The following is a 20,327-nucleotide window of genomic DNA, read 5'->3' as shown; positions in this document are numbered from 1 at the left end:
AGGGCATTCAGAGTTTCCAAAGAAAAGACCAGAGGCAACTTTGGGCCACTTTTTCTGAAAAATACGCTAAAAATACAACCCCTGGGCTGAGATTTTTAAAAAAACGTCCACTTTCTAATATCTGACACACTTTCTTTGCAATTCTTAAAAATATTTTTTCAACTAAATATTAAGCAGCAAACTAGATAACTAAAATCTTGTTAGCTTACATTGACTAGATACTATCTAGGCAACAAGGAACAAATGCTAACAAATAGTTCTTAATATACATATACCCAGATAGCTTTATGTTTATTTTTATAAACAAAAATTCAAGCTAGTTAGCTTCATAGCTAACAAGCATTTTTGTTTACATATACATAATTCCGCGTACATTTTACAGTACGCAAACATTAAAAGATAAAAATATATACACTTAACTTAAGAATGTGCACAAAGTTTGTAATAAAGCTAGCAAACAGTGCTAGCTGGGAGTGCGAGCTGATAAATACTTGTAGCTTTAAAAAAGTGCTCTTGCAAGCTAAGCCTGCATTTTAAACAATCAAAGATCACAACAAATAAAAATTAATCTTTAAATTATTAAATTTTTACATTATTAATTCATTCATTTAAATATTGATAAGAAAAAGTTGTAAAGGAAAAAAGCTACACTCCTGCTTTAAGTATCCTTTTAAATGAATGTAGTTGGAAACTTGGAGCATGGTGAAGCATCTTTTAAGTTTAGGTTGGGGTAAATCAGCAAATCAATGCTGCACAGGGATGACAGCTCTGAGATGGCCCCATAAAAGCAAAGGTGCGAAACAAAAAGAAGACAAGGGGAAAAAATAGAGGAAAAAAAAACAACAACAAGCTATTTCGATTTAAAGCACCTATCTGAGATCCGAGAGCCTCGAGAATTGGATTGGATTACTGTCGGGCAGATTTACTCTGGAGGCACGCTGGCTCTGCATCATCGTAGGGCCCCCTGCTCCTCGATCAATGGCAATATTTACGGCGTCCGTTTCAGGCGGCCCTTCGCCACCACGCGTGGAGCACTAAACAAACAGAATGCAGCGATTTCCCAATCACACATTCACTCCAACATCAGGCTCGTCTCTCCATCCGAGCATGACGGAGTGACAGCGTGGGCTGTGTGTAATTTATTTAACACTTAAATTGGTTAGAAACATACATACAAGTGCATTATCAGTTCAAGAAAATTTAGTGTTAATAAAACCATTTTTTGTTCTCCCTCTTGCTCTGTTTCTATTAACACTTTAGTGTTCATAAAGCTACATGACAGTTACATGGCTGAAATAATCCAACTGACATAAAGCTGCACAGCTGACCTAAACTTACAGTATATAACAGACATGAACGTATAGAGTTGACATAAAAACATATAACTGACATAAACCTACAAGAGTGATATAACCTTACATAATGTACATTCACATAACATAACTGGCATAAACCTACATAACTAACAGAAACCTACATAAATGACATAGCTGAATATATAACTGACATGACCCTACATAACATAATAAAAAAATTGACACCTAACATAAATCTGCATTATAATATGTTATATATATATACATACATAACCCTACATAACTGACATTCTGAATATGAATAACTGACATAAGTGACATAACCTTATGTAAATTAAATTACTCGACATAATGAACCTTTGTAATAACACAAATCTACATAACTGACAAAAATCTATGGTACACAGCAGACATAAACCAATTTATCTGACGTATATCTATACAACTGACATACTGTAACCGTACATTGCTGACAAAAGCCTAGGTAACTGACATAAGTGTAGATAACTGGCATAAATCTGACATAATCCTACTTATTTGACATAAATCTACATAACCGGCATAAGTATGGTGACATAATTGACCAAAACATATAATATGTGGCTGACATACATCTATATAATTGACTTAAACTTACATAACTGACATGGCATAGATCTATATACAGTGTTGCTTGAAAGTATGTGAACCCTTTAGAAATAGTTCTGCATAAATATGATCCAAAACATCTCAACTTTTTACATATATTTTACAAATATTGTAGCTTGGAAGAATTTTTATCCCATTCTTCAGTACAGAACAGCTTCGACTCTGGGATTTTGGTCAGTGGCCTCACATGAACTGCTTGCTTCCGGTCCTTCCACAATATTTCTTTTAAAATGACATCAGGACTTTGATTTGGCCATTCCAAAACATTACATTTGTTTGGCCTTAATCATTTTTCGTAGACACATTTGGGTGCTTGTGATCGTTGTCTTGGTGTATGACTCATTTTCTCTTGAAATTCAATTCATGGACAGATGTCATGCCATTTTCCTTTAAAATTCACTGGTATCATTCTGAATTAATTGTTCCATCAATGATGGGAAGCTGTTCTGGCCCAGATGCAGCAATACAGGCCCAAAGAATGTTACTACCACCCATGGGCGTAAATTTCATTTAACAGTGGGGGGGACAATAAATATAAAATTTCTCATGAGGAATTTTTGAAGGGGACACAAATAATACAGTCGATGGTAATTCAAAAGAAAGTAAAAAACTATCATAAAAAATAATCACAACAATAAAAACAAGGACTTTTTATTTAAAAGGAAAATTTTATTTAAAATTAAGACACTTAATAACAGAATATAAACTGATTGTACAAAAAAATACAGTGGGGTCAGTTCGGACCAGTGTTGCCAGATTGGGCAGGTTCCCGCCCAATTGGGCACCTTTTGGTCACGTCCGCCCGGAAAAAAATGCATTGGGCGGGTCTTTAAAATTTGGGCTGGTTTTTGATGCAACAGGCGGGTTTTTATTTTTGACTATAAACAGTATTCTTTATTATTTTTTAATGAAAACTAACTATAAAATAAATTATATAATGTAGGATGACGTTTAAATTAGGATTGGTTCAGGTTAGCCAATAAAGTTCAGGGGAATCCTGTCCAATAAGACTTCAAGCTTGATTGGCGGGTTGTTGTAGGCTAATTCGTTATATCGTCAAAACTGCATTATCATCATCAGTGATCATCATTCATCATCATCATCATGCCAAAGTGGGGTAAATATAAAAAGTCCTACAGAAAGGAATGGGAGAGCGACCCGTCTTTAAAAACATGGATTACAACATTCAAACCTCCCAGGCAGTTGCTGGAGAGATTTGACTCAACGATCTATTAGTCAAACTGGTTGTGACTGTACAAAGTTGGTCTTATTAAATAGTTCTAGAATTGTTCTATAATAAAGACGTTTTCATCAGTTCTGCAGGGATTATCTAACTTCATATTAAAAGGTAAGCGTGTTTATGCTATTAGCCTGCAGTTTTATTTTGATGTACAATTCTGATGTTTGATCATTTCTGAAACGTAATAGCTGATATAGTGTCCAGTGACGATTCAGTGTATCATTCAGTCATTATTTTATTTAAAATTAAAAGAAGGAAAAAACGAGAATTCAGGTTGATTCGCCCAGTGGTCTATAAGTTAAATAATAATAATAATTTTAATAATAATATAAAAAAAAATTAATTAGTTGGTAATTAAGCACAAATTTGTAAGTAGCCAACTAATACAAAAAGAAAAGTCTAATGAAATGATTTGAGAATTGGCCTATTAGAAAAGAACTGTAGTTCTGACAATAGTAGCACAAGAACAATAAAAAATGTTGTCCCTTTCTGAGGTTTCTGATGTAGACCTTGTGTTTTATTAAAATTATCATTTATATTTAAAAAAAAAATGCACTGGATATACTTGGGGCGAGCCTGGTGCTCTCCAATGTGCGATTTGTTAGTCTGGTTGTTTAATAAGAAAAAAAAATTGTGTGTTTTATTCTATAACAGTTTTAATAACAGTATGTATTTTGGGCTGGTATTTTTTGAAATGGGCAGGTTTTAAGCTGTAGTTGGACTGGAAATCTTTAGTCCAATCTGGCAACACTGGTTCGGACGTAGCACAGTGCTCATTTAGTAAATGCAACTATAATATGCAATATGCAATATGCTAATTGTGGCCGTTAATGTTAAGTTAACATTATGCCAAGTCGTCCCAAATAAAACAATGCATGGGAAACGGCTTTGTGTTGTTAGTTGCAGTGCACTATGCAACAAGCTATTGTAAACAAGCTACTGTAATGTTAACTAGATAAGTAATATTTTAATCGCTAAAATAGCAGATTTATGGAAAATTACATCGGTAATCAGCATTTTTACCGCAACTAATTTATGAATGAGTCTGCATCAACTACATTAAAGAGAATCGCTTTATTGAAAGTGAATAAAATACCCTACTTAATGGACTTCAAAGTTAATTGAGCCGCAGCCACACACCTGACTCGTGTGTGGAGAGTAGGTGAGATGAACTGGGAAAGCAGGCAGTGGGTCAAAACCATGTGAGGAAGGGGAGGGGGAACTCAACTGTTTCTAAATGCATTTTTTGGGGGGTAGGTATTGAAATTAAATACTAATCCTAGAGGTTCACATAATTTGCCTGTCACATATATAATATAGGAACATTTTCCTGAATATAAAAATGCACAAGAATAATATATTTGTCTGATTTGTTTGATTAGGTTCACTTTGTCTTCTTTTAGGACTTGTGTAAAAATCTGATGATGTTTTGGATCATATTTATGCAGAAAAATAGAAATTTCTAAAGGTTTCACAAACTTTTTTGTAGTCAATATAAGCCTAGATAACTTTCAGAATTCTACATAACTGATATAAACATACGCAAACATTTAAAAATCTTATTCCAAATATTTTAATGTCAAGTCCAAGCAACATAAACGGCCATGAATTAACACTGATTTTTGATGACATACGGTTGTGTAATTTTTTTAAGAAATCAAGGTCAATCGTCACAATCTAATGTTAACATGAAAAAATGTTGTAACAATCTTATGTCAGGGGTTGAATTAACTTGCCATGTAAATCGGGGTCTTTCTGTCAGCTGATAGTAATGTCTGTATATTTTTTTTCCATCTGTTTTCATGAAATATAGCACAACACCTAATGAATGGCTTATGTAGCATTATGTAGCATACCTTATATTGTAGAGCAGTAACTCATGAGTGTTTCTAATGACATGTGTAGCTACTCGTCACATATTTACTATATGAACCCTGTTTCACCTCAAGCCCAGTCCACTGACTGCTGTGTGCTAATTGAAATCACTTGAGGTAAAATGTCTGCCATAACAAAGTGCTCTTATAGAGATTTTTAACTGCATCATACTGAGTTATTGTTTAATCGCACAGACCCTCAGCTACGGACAAAAGACTTTAGATTTCATCATCCAGTCTGCAGAAAAATGAGCATTTTCTTTAGCTAATGGCTTCGAATGGACAGTTCATGTTTAAAAACAAGGCCCAAGTATGAGGAGGAAATCAGTAGCTGTGTATCAGGCTGAGAGACTTGACTGAGGCATTCATTTAGTCAGTGAGCAACTGTTCAGCAGGACAAAAAAGTACAAGAATTAAATGAAATCATATGATTTTCCATTCTCTCACCGAGAACCTTTAATAGAGTTAGCCTAAATGCTAACATGCTGAACTAGCAAACTAGCTGCAGTTATATTATAAAATTGTCTGTTTAGCTTCTCATTTATTACTCCTTTATTCCTCTTTTCTTTCTCTTTCAGTGTGTTCAGATGCTGTGTTCACTGTAAATATTCAATTTTAAACAGATTTCTAGCACTTATAGCTAATGCTATAAATAGCTAATGCTAGTGTGTAGATTCTGGACATTTGTGTGTAATATATTTAGGTGACAAAGGAAATAATTAACACTGTGTCTTAGTTAGGTATAAGAGCGCCATATCTGTGTAACACAATGCCCCAAAAAGTCTTAAACATTTAAATGACATCCTTTGAAATAAAAATTAATAATTAACTAAAGCCCATCTTTATAGAAATGTTCCATCAAAGGATAAAGATCATTGTGAAGAGTTTTGGATTGATTTGCAGTGCAAAAGTAAATAAGTGTCACAACACACACACACACACACACACACACATTTTTTCCCCTTTTAATTGTCAACCATCATATACTATAAATATAATATGTCTGAGGTTTTGCTTGGTTTATAATATACTGCTGTATAATGGCCATTGTCCATGTGGTGGTGAGCAATTCTGGAAAATTCACATGGTTTTAATTCTTCTAACTGCGCTATTGTGAATGCAGAACGCCGATCACACCAGCTGCTTGAGTCAAATGCCCTACAGTAACTGTGTGTGTGTGAACTGTGTGTAGGGTGTTACAACATGACACACTCTGGGTGGCAGTCGTGGGCGAACACCAGCATTTACACTCTCTGTCAGTGTGACAACAAAACTGAGCACCCACTCAGTGTGACATATGAAGGGTCTTTCTCAAAGGCTTTCTCTCTCTCGTTCACACACACACACAGACACACACACACACAAACACACACACATCTCTTATTTATGAATCTTAAAATTTTAAATTTGCACTCATCTATTTTGATTTCATAGTTTCACTCTATACATATAACATATTAATAACTACATATGTTAGAATCGATAGATCAGATCTATAAATACAACATAAGATTATAATTGAGCCTTCATTTTCCCCTAGATGATAAACACCAATGTAAGTTGTAATCACTGAAGAGCCTTTTGTTCCTCTTTGTAACAGTCTCTGGCCTACTATGTTACAATACTACAATACACACAACTACCACAGTGAGACACACACACAAATACTCTAATATGCTTTACACTCCACATCCTCTAACTACTAAAAAATTAAATGAACAAAATAAAAGTATATTTCTTTTTTCTTTTTCTGTTTTCTCATACCAAAGACCTCTTCTTATGATATTCTACGAGATGATATTCTATTAATTTTTATAGACAATATTACTATAAATCACACAATCTTCACTCTTAATTGTTCTTTTTTTTAAGAAATGGAATTATTTGAATCATTAACGATTCAAAATCACTAGAAATCTGTCTTGGAATATGATTATCCATCTCTAGGTTTTGAGCGCTAGTGTCTGAGGTCTAAATACAGCCTGTTAGCAGTTAAAGGAATAAACAAGTGCATTTAAAATGGCTACAGGAACTAAATTTGGAAGCAATTACAATGATGGCAACTGTGGTCTTTTTGAAAGAAGCCATTTGCTTGTGATCAAATAGAAGTGAAACATGTGCGTCTTTGTGAGACAGATCTCTGCTAGAACATCCCAACTCATTCCACTACACACTTAAAAACTAAATGTGACATTAAGCATAAATAAAGCTGTAACCTGGATTTTGCTGGTAGACAGACAGAAGACAGAAATGTTTTTTTTCCTTTGACAATTTGAGTGAAATAAGCTTTCTCATATATGACCAACTGTATAACGTATTACTAGATCATTTGTTGATCTGATGGTGCAATTATTTCGCAATTTAGATGTTAAAGCTTATATATATATATTTATATGTAACAAATATAAGAAAAGTTCAAATCAAATCAAATCATCATGCCATTAAACTTGTACTCTATACTAAATATTGTAAATGCGAATTGTTAATATTGTAAAATAAAATTAAATAGAAACTTAACATTAAATGTGACTGTAGATGGATGAAAAGCATACAATGTGATTCTTTAATAAATAGCTCATTTTCATGGGATGCTTCAATGAAAGGAACAGAATTATCTTCAGGATGCTAAAAGTAATTCTGCTCCATCAAACCATTCTGTAGTTCATTATTTTCCTTCATACTTCATTCATTTCCTTCATGTTTTAGTCCCTTACACAGTTCTTTATGTCAGTACCTGAAGCTAGGTACAAGTATGATTTCATAATACTTCTCAGAGTTCTACAGCAAAAAAAACAACAACAACAACAACATATCAAATGCTATTAAACAATAATTACAACAATTAGAGAAATAGCATCCAAGCAGACATGATCCTTTCTCACGATTTTATTATTTGATGTGAGCAAAGAGGTGAGGATTTCAGTACAGAGCCGTATCTGTCCCATTCCCTCACCCCTGTTTTTTTCCAGAAGTTTCTCGATGACTCACGTTTTTTAAGAACCCCATGGGCAAAATGAAAAAAAAAAAAAAAAAATCAAAATCAGATAGATAGTTCAGTCAGATCATTAATGATAAGTCACAGACAAGACCGTTCCTCTAAAAAGTGCATTCACAAACATGACAAATCTCAAATCAGGATATCCTTTGTTTTCCATGATACAAAATATGCATACCAATTTTGTTTTTACTCTATACACAATAAGTTTCTGTAATATCTCTGTCTCTTGTCTTTACAAAGGTTAAAAGTGAGTCTGTAAAGGCAGCAGCTTTTTCAATATCCTAGCTTTTTCATCTTGTACCAGGTCCGTTACACCGACATGTGCTAGATTTCCAAATAAAACTTCGCAATGTGTCCGTATCGGCCAGATGAAGAGACGTTTTGTCTTTATTGAAAGAGACAGCCATAATAGAAGTCTAAAGTTTAGAAAACAAAGATCAATAAAATGTTGGGGCTGTTAAATATATTTTCTTATACCCGCTTTTGTGTATATTATAAATACTAAAGACACCGGACATTAATATAAGACAATGCCAAGAGACTAAATGCAAAGATTAAAATAGTTCAAACATTTTTTTTTCCATCAAGTATCTACTTCATGAGTGAAAAAAAAAATAAGCACACGTTACGACAATGTACTTCGGTTTCACCTAATCCCATGTCTTGTACTTCAAAACATACACTTGTAACCAGGTAAACATTACTCAGTCTATCCACACTGAGATTGCGCTTCATTTCATTTTTTTTTTTTTTTTTTAAAGAGTAAAGATATTCTTCTTTTATGTGACATAATCCTTGAAAGCAGTCAAATGTACTGATAAGAACCAATAAAAGTACCATGCAAATCTTGCAAGACGACAAATTCTCAAACATGGAACATTTTTTTTCTTCATAGTCGAAACAGGAGGATGGGAAATACTTCTACTCAATACCGAATACTATAGATCCAAAACCAACAGAATATCAAACTTCAGCTGTACATAATATAGTACATAAGAGACCAAACTGGATAAGGAGGAACCTTCCAAGTCTTTACATAGTCTGGTTGTGTCTTTCTATTGAATGACGGCTTATCAGTTGATTCCAATCTCTTTGTTGTCCTCCAGGAACCTAGAGAAAGGACGTCCATTTCCCACCTCCAAGCTTGTCTTCTCGAGGCCAGACATTGGAGGGCTGCTGCCTGTGCGTGCCCTCTCCATGCCCCCTGACATGCTGGCTAGAGATGGGATGCTGCCACCTCCAAGGCTAACAGGAAGCGGAGGAATGCCCCCGTTCTGAATGACTGAGATCTCGTTGTTCTTCATTGCGAGTCCATTGGTGATGGCTGCCGCATACTGGTTCCAAAACCCTGGGTCTACATTCATTGCCCGAACTGCCAGGTCTTTCTGGAACATCTCGCTAAATTTCATTGCATCACCACCCAGCAGGGCCATGGGGTTTTCCACTGAGAGACGCCGCCCACGTCTGGCTGGGGCATTGTTCCACATATGGGTTCCCATGTGAACCTGCAGCCAGAAGGAAGAATAAGAGAAAGTCTAGGTTGGGTAATGCTTTATAAGGTCAAAAGGTAGCACTTTGATAATTATTAGTAGCTTGTATGTGGAGAAAGAAAAATCAATTTAATTTAAATTTTCAAGAGTTCTTAGTTAAATTCAGTAAAAAATATATTATTAAGTTTGTTTAACTTACTTAAGTGCTGTTAAAAACATATATAAACTTATAATATAATATTCCTAAATTTATCACTATTGATTAATTCATGTTTCTATTAAATTCATTCCCAAACTAAACCAAAGTTAAAAAATAATTTAAAATTTGAAAGATCTGAGACTACCTTCAGATTGCCCTTTGTGGTGAAGGCTCTCCCACAGATGGAGCAGGCAAAGGGTTTTTCTCCTGTGTGTGTGCGCTCGTGGATCTGCAGGGCACTGGCTGAGGAGAAGTTTTTCCCACATGAATGGCAGTTATGCTGCTTAGGGGTCCGGCGTGGTGGAGGTGGTGCAAGCATTGGATTTAGGCTGGGGCTCATTGTTGTCTGAGGTGCTGTGGCAGGCACCTGAAGACCCATGTGCAGGTGGGAGCCCTCACTCAAAGATAGCGGCTTGCTGTGGCCATTCATCTCGAGTTTGACTAGGCTTGGTGCTGAGTTCATGAAGCTTGAAGCTGTTAGACCTAAAACAGAACAATGGAACTGTGACATTTTGTCGAAAATATTTCTTTTACATTTATATCACAAACTATTCTAAGGATTTTAGGGAAGTATATAAAAATACCAACTTTTTAAAATTACAACAAACTATATCATACCTCGATCTCTTCCTAAGAATAACATGCTGAACTGGTTCTCTTCTTTAACATAAGGCCTGGCAGGTTGAGCAGCTGTGAGGTCTAGCACACCTGAGTGCTCAGCTGGTGCAGAACCTGGAGATGGTGTGTCTGATTTTTCCGACTTCACAGTTGCTATAGCTGCACTGGAGTCCTGGATATCCTCTGCCACATTGCTGCTGTTGTTATTGATCAGACTTGGAGACCTGGAACGATGGCTCTCAGGCTGGCTATGAGCAGGTGAAAGAGCCTGCATAGAGCCTGATGACTCTGACAGGGCTGGACTCCCCACACTATGGTTCTCTAAGTCTCCCACAACAGAGGATGAGTCATTGTTAAACACATCTCCACTTTCTCCACCGATCCCACTTACACTATCGGAGGGCTTCAGGCTAAAGGCGCGATTCATATTTGCAGTCGAGTCAATCATCTTCATTTGGTTTTCCAAAGCAGCAATGCTGGACATGATTGGAGTTGGGGGAGAGTTGGTAGGAGACATCTCTCCATATGAATGTGATGGTTTCAATGGGTCCAAATCTCCATCTTTGATATCTGCTTCATCATCTATGGCCTGTTCCATCTCATCAATCAGCTCATCATCGTAATTGCTCATGTTGTCTACACTCTTCTCATCAAAGTTAAAGTCTGTATCCATGTCTTGAAAGCCCTCAGGAAGAGGTGTGTTTGGAATCTGACCTCCCATGTGCATGCGGATATGCTGCTGCAATACTACAGCATTAGTAAACTTCTTCTGACATATTGGACATGAGTGCTGCACTCGCAGAGGTGGCTTAGACCTGTGAACCCCAAAGTGCGTTTTCAAGTTGCCCTTAGTAGTAAAAGCACGGCCACATATTTTGCATTTAAAAGGCCTTTCCCCAGTGTGGATACGGTAGTGCATCTTGAGGGCACTCTGACAGCTGAGCACACGATGACAGATGACACATTGGTTGGGGTCTGTCATCTTTTTGTCTATGTTTTCAACCAGCTGCTGCAGCTTTGAGGTTTCTGATGTTTGCATAGAGTCCAGGAGGCCACCAAAGGGAAACTTGGCCTTGAACTGATCTGAGATCATTGGAAGGGCAGAATTAGAGCCAGAGGCTGGAGGAGTCACTGGATCTGTGATCTGGGTGGTAGTAGTGGTTGTGGTAGTGGTTGTGGATGACAGCACAATCTGGCTAACAGTAGTCAAGGGCATACTGAACTCTACAGGCCTGGTTGTGCAGTTTGATGGCAAATGAATCCCCTCTGGTTTCAAAACTGGGGGTGCATCACTTCCCATAGTAGGCTGTGGAGAAGCCGAAGTGAAGGTTGTGCTTCCTTCAGTACTGAGAACATTGGGTGACAGAGATGCACACTCACTTGATGGTGGTGATGGCCTTGGAGGTGACCTGCTTATGGGAGTAAGACTAGGTGAATCTCCATACCCCCCTATCATACTGGGCAGAGTTGGGGGAAGCTGCAGCCCTACTGAGGTTGGAGCTGTGGGCAAAACAGGCTTGCTGTCCAGCCATGTGGTAACAGGCTTCTCTGGTGGCAGCGACATGCCATAAGGAATGCCTGAGGTGGTTGGCACATTGTCCAGGTACTCAGGCACTGGATAAGGGTTCATTGGAATGTGTGGGTACTTTTCTTTGTGCCTCTGGAAGTGGACCTTCAAGTTTCCTTTTGTAGAAAAGCGATTGCCGCAAATGTTGCACTTGAAAGGCCTTTCACCCGTATGTGAACGAAGGTGTATTTGAAGAGCACTGTCACTTCCAAACACTTTAGCACAAAACCTACATTTATGTTTGAAGAAGGGGTCTTCTGAGCTAGGTTTTGTGTCAAATACAGAGACATTAGGGGGCTTTCCTTTTCGATGCTTCATCAGAGCAGAGAGAGGATCAAGTGCATTGGCTGTGGCTGCAATACTGGCCAGTGGGTTGGGGAAGATGACACTACTTGAGGAACTCGGAGGCATCAGGGGAAGGTTGGAAGGGGAGCTCAGCAGGCTTCCATGGGTCAGTGTTGGAGGACTTGATGTGTTTCTAGGAAGGGAAACACTGCTACTGATGCCGGTTCCTGCTCCACTGCTGCTGCTGTTGCTGCTGCTGCTGCTAGTGACTGAACTCTGAAGTGACAACAAGGATGGAACTACACTACAGCTAGATGGTGGATATGAGGAATTTGTTGAGGTGTTGCTGTTCATTTTAGAACCAGACAGCTGGCTACCTGTCTGTGAGATATGGGAGTGACCCCCTTCCAAGGCAGAAGACAATGAGGTTGGGCCTTGGACATTTAAAGTGGGTGGTACCCTTATAGGGAGCTGGTGGACAGGTGGCGTAATGAAACCATGTAGCTGAAGCTGACTGGAGATTGCAGGAAGGCCAGTGGCAGATGATGCCTGTGAGCCACTATTTGTATTGTGGTGTGTATGATGGTTGAGAGCCGCCTGTGCAGGGTTCTGCCTGTTCATTAGGGCAACTTGGCTACGGATTTGTTCTATCAGCTGGAGCTGGTGAATTTGCTGCTGTTGTAAAGCCATCAGCTGGTCCAGGATCATTGGGATAGCCATGGTGGACATGCCACTAGCTATTACCCCACGAAAGCTTTGCGCAAACTGTGCTACAGCCACTCGAGTCCCATGCAGTGTTTCCAAAGTGACATTTGTGCTGGGCATGCTGTAACCTGTACCAGAGGGCTGGGCCATGTCAAGCTGAGGTAGGTTGACATCAGGCTCCGGTGATATATCTGGATCTTCAGGGTCCAGTGTTTTCTCTGGAGACATTTCCACATCCATGGGCTCATCATCTTTATCTAAGGTGGTTACTTGCTCCAAAGTCATCTCGGCCCCATCATCCACTTCAGCTGGGGTGTGCCTTCCCTCAGCTGCCTCCTCACTGTCTGCAGGCTCACTCGGACAGCTGGGCACGGGCGAAGGCTCAGTTGGGTACTCCTGTGTTGGGTCCGGTGTGACATCATTCTCACTAATAATAAGCACAAGCGGGTTCTTGGTGCAGCTCTTTAGATGTTCACAAAAGTCAGACCACTTGAAGAACTCGGCGCAGCATTTCTCACACACATGGGTCTCTTCACTACCGCTGCGGCTCTCATTACCACTGTCGGCATCGTCTAGGATCTCACCTGAGACTGAGAGGAGGAAAGAGGCAAAGCACAGAATAAATGAATAAATAATGCACATACATTCAACACACTTTTCAACACAACACCTACGAATTAACCTTTAATTTTTTTTTCTCACCTTACCATGACTAAAATCAATATTCTTTTTTTTATTCTGAACAAATCATCCTAGTTCACCAATTCTCAGAGCTTGATTTTGTGCATTCTACTCCTCTCTATAGAGCCAGCTAATAATTTTCTTTGTGCAATCCATCAAATTATGAGGGCCTATCAATTGTGGATACTGCTGCTTAATGAAATTCCATACCAGCTATTGATTTCCAATATTTTTATGCAATTCACAGCTGCCCTGCCTGTTGAGTACAAATCAGGTCTTTGATGGCCCCATTAGGATTCCCCTCTGCTATCAAGCCACCTGAATTTCAAATGCCTAAGCCTCTTATTTAGCATTGCTAGGGTAACATGCAACCTCTGCATTTAAATACAGATGATAGATTTAACCTTCAGCAAAGTCAGTCCACTCATCAGCACAATAACTGCATTCTGACAGACGCAATGGTTCTTGCTTTGCTTCATAATTAAGCCAGTTTTTCAAAATATTTTTCACAGAATTGGATCACACGGAATAAATAGTGATTAATCTTTAAGGAAAAATTGTAAATTAAATGAGAAACACGTCGTAATTCAGTGCTGAAGCATGGAGTTAGTAGTATATTAGTAGTATGTACGCCTCAGGATGTAAGATGTGTTATTTCTTTCTTTCTTTCCTTCTTTCTTTCCATTCTCATGTCTTTCATCATGCACTGTCTCTTAGTTCCTCCCTGAGAGAGCAAATTACATGGTTCTGCCAAAGCAGCAATGCCTCTGATTAGTTACATATGTTCAGTCACAGTTGTTGGAAGCCACTTCCTCTTCATATAGCTGTCATGAGGACACAGCACGAGAGACAATCGGCGAACGATTCCCAAATTCACACCTCAAACTGTAAAAAATGTCAGTCTTACAAAGATTTTGCGTCTTAAAGCGTTCAAATGACACCAGAACAGAACCGGTACTCACATGTTTGCATGTTTGTGTGTGTGTGATGTGGCGTATGTTAATTATCTCCACTGAGTGCGCCTGCTACTTTGTTACATGGAAAACTGAGTGACTGCTTCACTTCAGAGACCCACCCGACCCTGCCAAAAGACATGATTAGTTGAGCCAGAGTAAGAAGAGATTTTTTTTCTTGCTGCCCTTACCGTTCACAGACATGTTTAGCTTGTAACGAGAGATGATTAGTCTAACGGGAAAGCATATGCTTCTCGTGTAACAATATGCCTTAATTATTTGTGACAATACATTTAAATTTTATAGCACCGTCCTGAGTCCAATTACCAATTTCCACTTTGTGTATGAGAGAAAAGAAATATGTATATATAGTTTTGTTTAGTTAGCTTCTTATATCTATATTTGTATACGAAGCTAACTAAATGAAACCTAACTCTGTGAAGACGTTAAGAAAAATCTAAGTCAGCATTTGATTTTTGTCCATCAGACACATTCTCAGGCTGCTCTGTTCAAAATATTTTTCTAAAGAAGTGCACGGAAGGCAGTGTGATTAAGTTTTACACTCCCTCTTACCTCACACACACACACACACACACACAGACACACACACAGAAAACAAGCACTGTAACATAAGAGATCCACATGAACCCAATTTCCCTGAATAATGGTGGCTCGTTTTTAAGAGCAATCACAATTCTAAGTGTTTTTTCTGCTCTGATCAGCAGGTTTTTATTGCTAATCTTATTTATTAAAAAAAAAAAAAATTAGCTTTAAAAGTAAAAAAGAGTACTTACAACCTAAAAAAGGTTTAACAGTGATTTTTTTTAATTACACAAGCAAGTTAAATTCATTAAAATATGAGAGTTAATGCTTGGAGAAATTTATCATTCTCGTAAAATGTCGTTAATATTTAAAAGGCTTAAGTAAGAAGGTTGGGAAAGCTCGAGAAGCGGCGATATCGACTGAAACATTTCACCGGTTTACTGACGGCAAAGCTTATTTCCATAATTGAAGGGTGAAAGGTCAGACCCTATTTGGAGTAGAATAATCATTAACAGAAAATTATCGTTATTGCTTTTCTCTCCGAGTACGGACGGTGGGTTTCTTAAAAAAAAAAAAAAAAATTGTGTTGTTGTTTTTTCCCTTTTTGACAATAAATCATCTTCTTTTAATAGACTAGAAGAAGAAATTTCAAATGATTTCTATCCTTAATATAATTTAATATCATTATTGCATTAGCTATGAGTATGAAAATAATATTTTCATTAATAGAGCATTGTGTAAATATAATGTATAATGTAAAAGCAAATAATCATTAAACTGAAGTATAGGAGTGTGTTTGTGCTTTTATATCGAGAAAATATAACAAATGTACAACGTCTAATACACACCCATTTTGTGTTTTTAATTTTGTGTATTATATAATAAAAAATGGCCTTTAAAAAATAAAAAAATAATCAGTCCGTAAGCAGTTGCGTTTTTTTTTTAGGAAGCAGAAGATTGTGTGTGGGGAAGTAAGAGTGAAAATGCGTGAGAAAGAAACCATGTGTGTGTGTATTGATTCCAGCAAGAAAGGAAGGTGATTGCAAATCAAAAAAAAAATAAAAAATCTGATTCATTTTCATCCACTTAAGAGTCCTCCTTTCCTCAAATGCAAATATGAAGCGGTGAGGAATCAATAGGACGATTGTAGGCCTCGCTCATTGTGTGTGTTATCTCAGCGTGTGATCTTTGGTGTGCTAACTGAAACCACTAATCTGACATATTATATCAGATCAGGTTTTTGAGCTCCTCGACCTCCTCAATTTGAAGGAAGAGAGAAAGCTCAGAGCGAAAGCTTTGCACGCTTCCCAGGATGTCTTCGATACTGCGTTAAGGAATGGCACACGGCTCGTCTTCCTGACACACACACATCAATTTCCCTTTAAACATCCCTTTTATTCATGACTGCATTCCTGTAAACACAATTCTAAACTTGTGTGCGTGTATGTGTGTTTTTTTTTCCAGGTTCTCTACACATTTCCTGGTTCTCTTTTAACCCACCCCTTCTTGGGTTATTTGAAACATTCTCATCTTCTCGTAAGCGTTTCGAGCTGCTTTAAGTGAGTGATGAAGCAGGAGGGAGCGGAGCAGCATGAGGAAGCCTGCTGCTTTTAACAATCTTCACAAATTCCTCCGCAAATGCCACTTTCTTTCCATTGCACCTCTGTTTTTTTCTCTCTCAAAGGCACTGCTTTCATTGACAAATCCTCTCTCTCTCTCTCTCTCTCTCTCTCTCTCTCTCTCTCTCTCTCTCTCTCTCTCTCTCTCTCTGTTCCTTCTTCCTTTCCTTTTTTTCCCTTTCTTAGCTCTAATTATTTAGAGGAGTGACTCGTCTCTGCATCATAGGAGCGACACTGAAGAGGAATTGGCTAGGACAAAAAAGGAAAGGCAGGAAGATTGAAAGATTTGCTTTCCTAAAAATAACACTGAAGGAAATTGACGCAAATTGTGATCTGGCTGCGAGAAGAACGGCTGAAGATGACCACGGATTGAGAAAGAGAGAAAGAAAGAATGACAGAAAGCAAACAAATACATTAAAAACCTTTCCATGTTTCTGTCCAAGTCTTTTCTTCAGCAACCTATTATTATTATTATTATTATTATTATTATTATTATTATTATTATTATTATTATTTGTGCCTTCATAGCTGAACATGAGCTTATTGTAGTATAGTTTGTGTGATAGTTTCCCTTCGCAGAAAGATGCTATGTAAATAAAAGACATTTAATTATTATTATTATTATTATTATTATTATTATTATTATTATTATTGTTATTATACTCCGTGATAACTTTTTCAAAAAAAGAAAGCTTCTATTTCCTGTTACTTAAGGTGTGCAATGGATGGAATGTGTGTTAATCTCTCTCTCTCTCTCTCTCTCTCTCTGTTCAGCGACAAGAATTCAGTGAGTGTTAGCAAAGCTCTACACAAATAGATTGTATTTTTATAATAATTATTATTATTATGATTAATATGATTATGATTCTTATTATTATTATTATTATTATTATTATTACTTTAAGACTTAAACTTTTTTAATTGAATCTGAAGATGAACAGTGGGTTTAGTCTAAACTTCTAAAAATATCTATATAAAAAATTCATTATTGTTAATAATAATAATAATAATAATAATAATAATAATAATAATAATAATAATAATATAAACCAGGGGATATATTTTAATACAATAAATTAAAAAATCAAGGTGTGTACAGGCTCTAGGAGAAACAACCCCAAAAAGAGGCTGTTGTGTGTTTGAGATAAAGTCTGAGATAAAGACAGAGAGACATTGAGTACTGATGCTTGGGGTAGTTGTTATGAGAGACAGAGAACGAGACGCAGTCAAAGCGAGATGGCTTTTCTCAGCCTCTGCCCTCGTGGTACAGTAAGCGCTCTGTGTCCGTGTGAACAGAAGATGCTTTGTCGTAGCGTGCAGATGCGCCGCAGCCAAAACATTAACGATTTGTTTGTGCAGGTCAGGGTGCGATACGGGCTTCAGTGACGGCAATTTGTCCTACAGCACCACAGCGAATCAGCAACACAGCACTACATCATTACAGCACCAGTGCAACTACAGCAACGTGGCCCTTAAATGCAAACTCACAGTCAGAGCTCTGAGCTGTAATTAGGACACGATGGTGGGTTTAGAAGCCCGGTCCACCGTCCGGTCTTCCCGGTCGGTCCCTCAGACCCTCGGGTAATGACAGGAATAAAACACAACATAGTGGTGCTGATGAGCTCGATAAGCTTCACAGGTTCTCCGATCATTCGCTTGCTCTTCTACACCAAGGATTCAACATTCAGATAGAAATGCAAGTCTCATAAAGAAAAACATCCCAGTTTGCAGCATTTATGTGTGTTTATATAAGAGACGTCTCTAATTTTTATAGCCAGGAAACTCCTTCAATGTAAAAGAAGAAAACAAGTACACTGAACAATGTCAGTGGCATCAGATTTATTTATTATAGTTGTTACAGCTGTTTATTCCTTCATTACATCCCTGTAAATCCTCTACTTTCTCATAGACACCGGACCCCCAGGTGCGCTGGGTTAGTAGCAGCAGAGTTAATAAACTTTACATTTTACAGGGATTAATAGATCTGTGCAGTAATACAGTTCATAAGTGAAGGTGTGATTATATATATATATATATATATATATATATATATATATAGATATATATATATATAGATAGAGAGAGAGAGAGAGAGAGAGAGAGAGAGATAAGAGTTAATGGGAAAAATGATACAAGTGTGAATGTAAAAAGTGTGTGTGTGTGTGTAAGAGAGAGGAAGAGCAAGAGAGGAAAGGAAGAGTACGCGACAACAGTCATAAGCACATGTGCTCGTGTGTGTGTGTGTTCTGAGGAGTCTTGGCCCCCCTACAGAGATGGGGTTGGGGTGATCATGTATGTGTGTGTGTGTGTGTGAGAGAGAGAGAGAGAGAGAGAGAGAGAGAGAGAAAGCGAGAGAGAGAGAGTGAGTGAGTATATGTGTGTGTCCCCACAGTGTTGGGGTAGGGGGTATAGTGTGTGTGTGTGTGTGTGCTGATCTGAAGCGGAAGCAGTGGCAGAGATGAAAGGCCGTCACTGTTAACACTTTGGAGCTCGGCCTGCCAAGGTCACCGGCACACATGCACTAATTGTATTATAAGCTTGACGTGCAGCAGACGCCTCTGGCAGCGCCGCCCAGGCAAAGGTTAAATCGGCGAACGCTATCAAAGCGCCACCCTCAGGGGGCACCGGGGGGCAGGATGAGGGAGTGGAGGGGGGTTCTTGTATGGGTTGTATGTGTGTGTGTAATGGGGTGCACAGATCGGTCGCTGGCACGGCATGAGCTCACACCTTTTCACAAAAATGGGTCCGAAGTTTAACGACAACTTTGGAGGCTTCAGTCAAAAAAGCTCACAAATAAAGGTCAGTGGCTTCTCGATGAGAGCGTGAGGCGACATGAAACATGAAACTAATGCTCCTAAATATATGAAACATTTTAAAATATTCAATATTCCACCTGAAATTCCTGCACATTGTCATTGACGATAATTCATCGAGGGCTCAAACTCTTTCCTGTCGTCAGGGTAAAATAAATTGCTATAAATTGATAATATCAGGATTTTCTTTTATTACGTCGATATATATAGGTTTGTATTTTTTACAGAGGTTCAGATCAAACCTATTTAAAATATGCAAATATGCAAATAACTAGAAGGACACAATAATGAGTAATAATCCAGCTATAAACATTGATACCGGTCGAGCTTGTGATTTTCAGCATAGGGAGAAAATATAAATCACACACACACGTGCGCCCTGGTTCTGCTCCACAAACCACCTTTCGACAAACACTGATTACGACAACGAGGTTAGAAATATGTCAAATAGCCTGAGACAGACTGAAACGTCAACAAATTCCCTTTTTTACTGTTAAAAACTTAGCACGTTGACTTCAGGCATCGTGTCATCGGCGATCATTTGAAAGCCATGATGATGATGATGGTGTTTCAGTACAACAAATAACATTCAGGCTCGAACATGGCATCTCATTTCCAGATCACTCAAAAAAATGAGTAAATCTGATCTAATCTAACGAGCGGTGTAGAATGAGTTGTGGACGATCAGACATCCAGGCCTGAGAGTGAGTTCATCCGTCAGCAACACACACAGAGTCACTGCTCAAACGATTCACTCGCTTCTGCAGCGTCTCGCTAC

At 38.0% G+C, this 20,327-nt stretch overlaps 1 protein-coding gene across 1 annotated transcript in view; it reads right to left on the bottom strand.

Moving 5' to 3' along the window:
• Positions 1-7,898: 7,898 nt before the first annotated feature.
• Positions 7,899-20,327, bottom strand: part of sall3a (spalt-like transcription factor 3a) — an 18,975-nt gene continuing 6,546 nt past the window's right edge. Inside the window, exons 2-4 of the mRNA XM_060874066.1 lie at positions 10,384-13,530; positions 9,911-10,248; positions 7,899-9,581 (exon numbers count right to left, since the gene is read on the bottom strand). Of these exons, the coding sequence (XP_060730049.1) occupies positions 9,150-9,581; positions 9,911-10,248; positions 10,384-13,530 (3,917 nt within the window). The 3' untranslated portion in view covers positions 7,899-9,149. The remainder of the gene's footprint in view (positions 9,582-9,910; positions 10,249-10,383; positions 13,531-20,327) is intronic.

The sequence above is a fragment of the Tachysurus vachellii genome, chromosome 1 (assembly GCF_030014155.1).
Source record: "Tachysurus vachellii isolate PV-2020 chromosome 1, HZAU_Pvac_v1, whole genome shotgun sequence".
Classification (NCBI taxonomy): Eukaryota; Metazoa; Chordata; class Actinopteri; order Siluriformes; family Bagridae; genus Tachysurus; species Tachysurus vachellii.
Note: the sequence above shows the minus strand (reverse complement) of the source record. Positions and strands in the feature narration are given on the sequence as shown.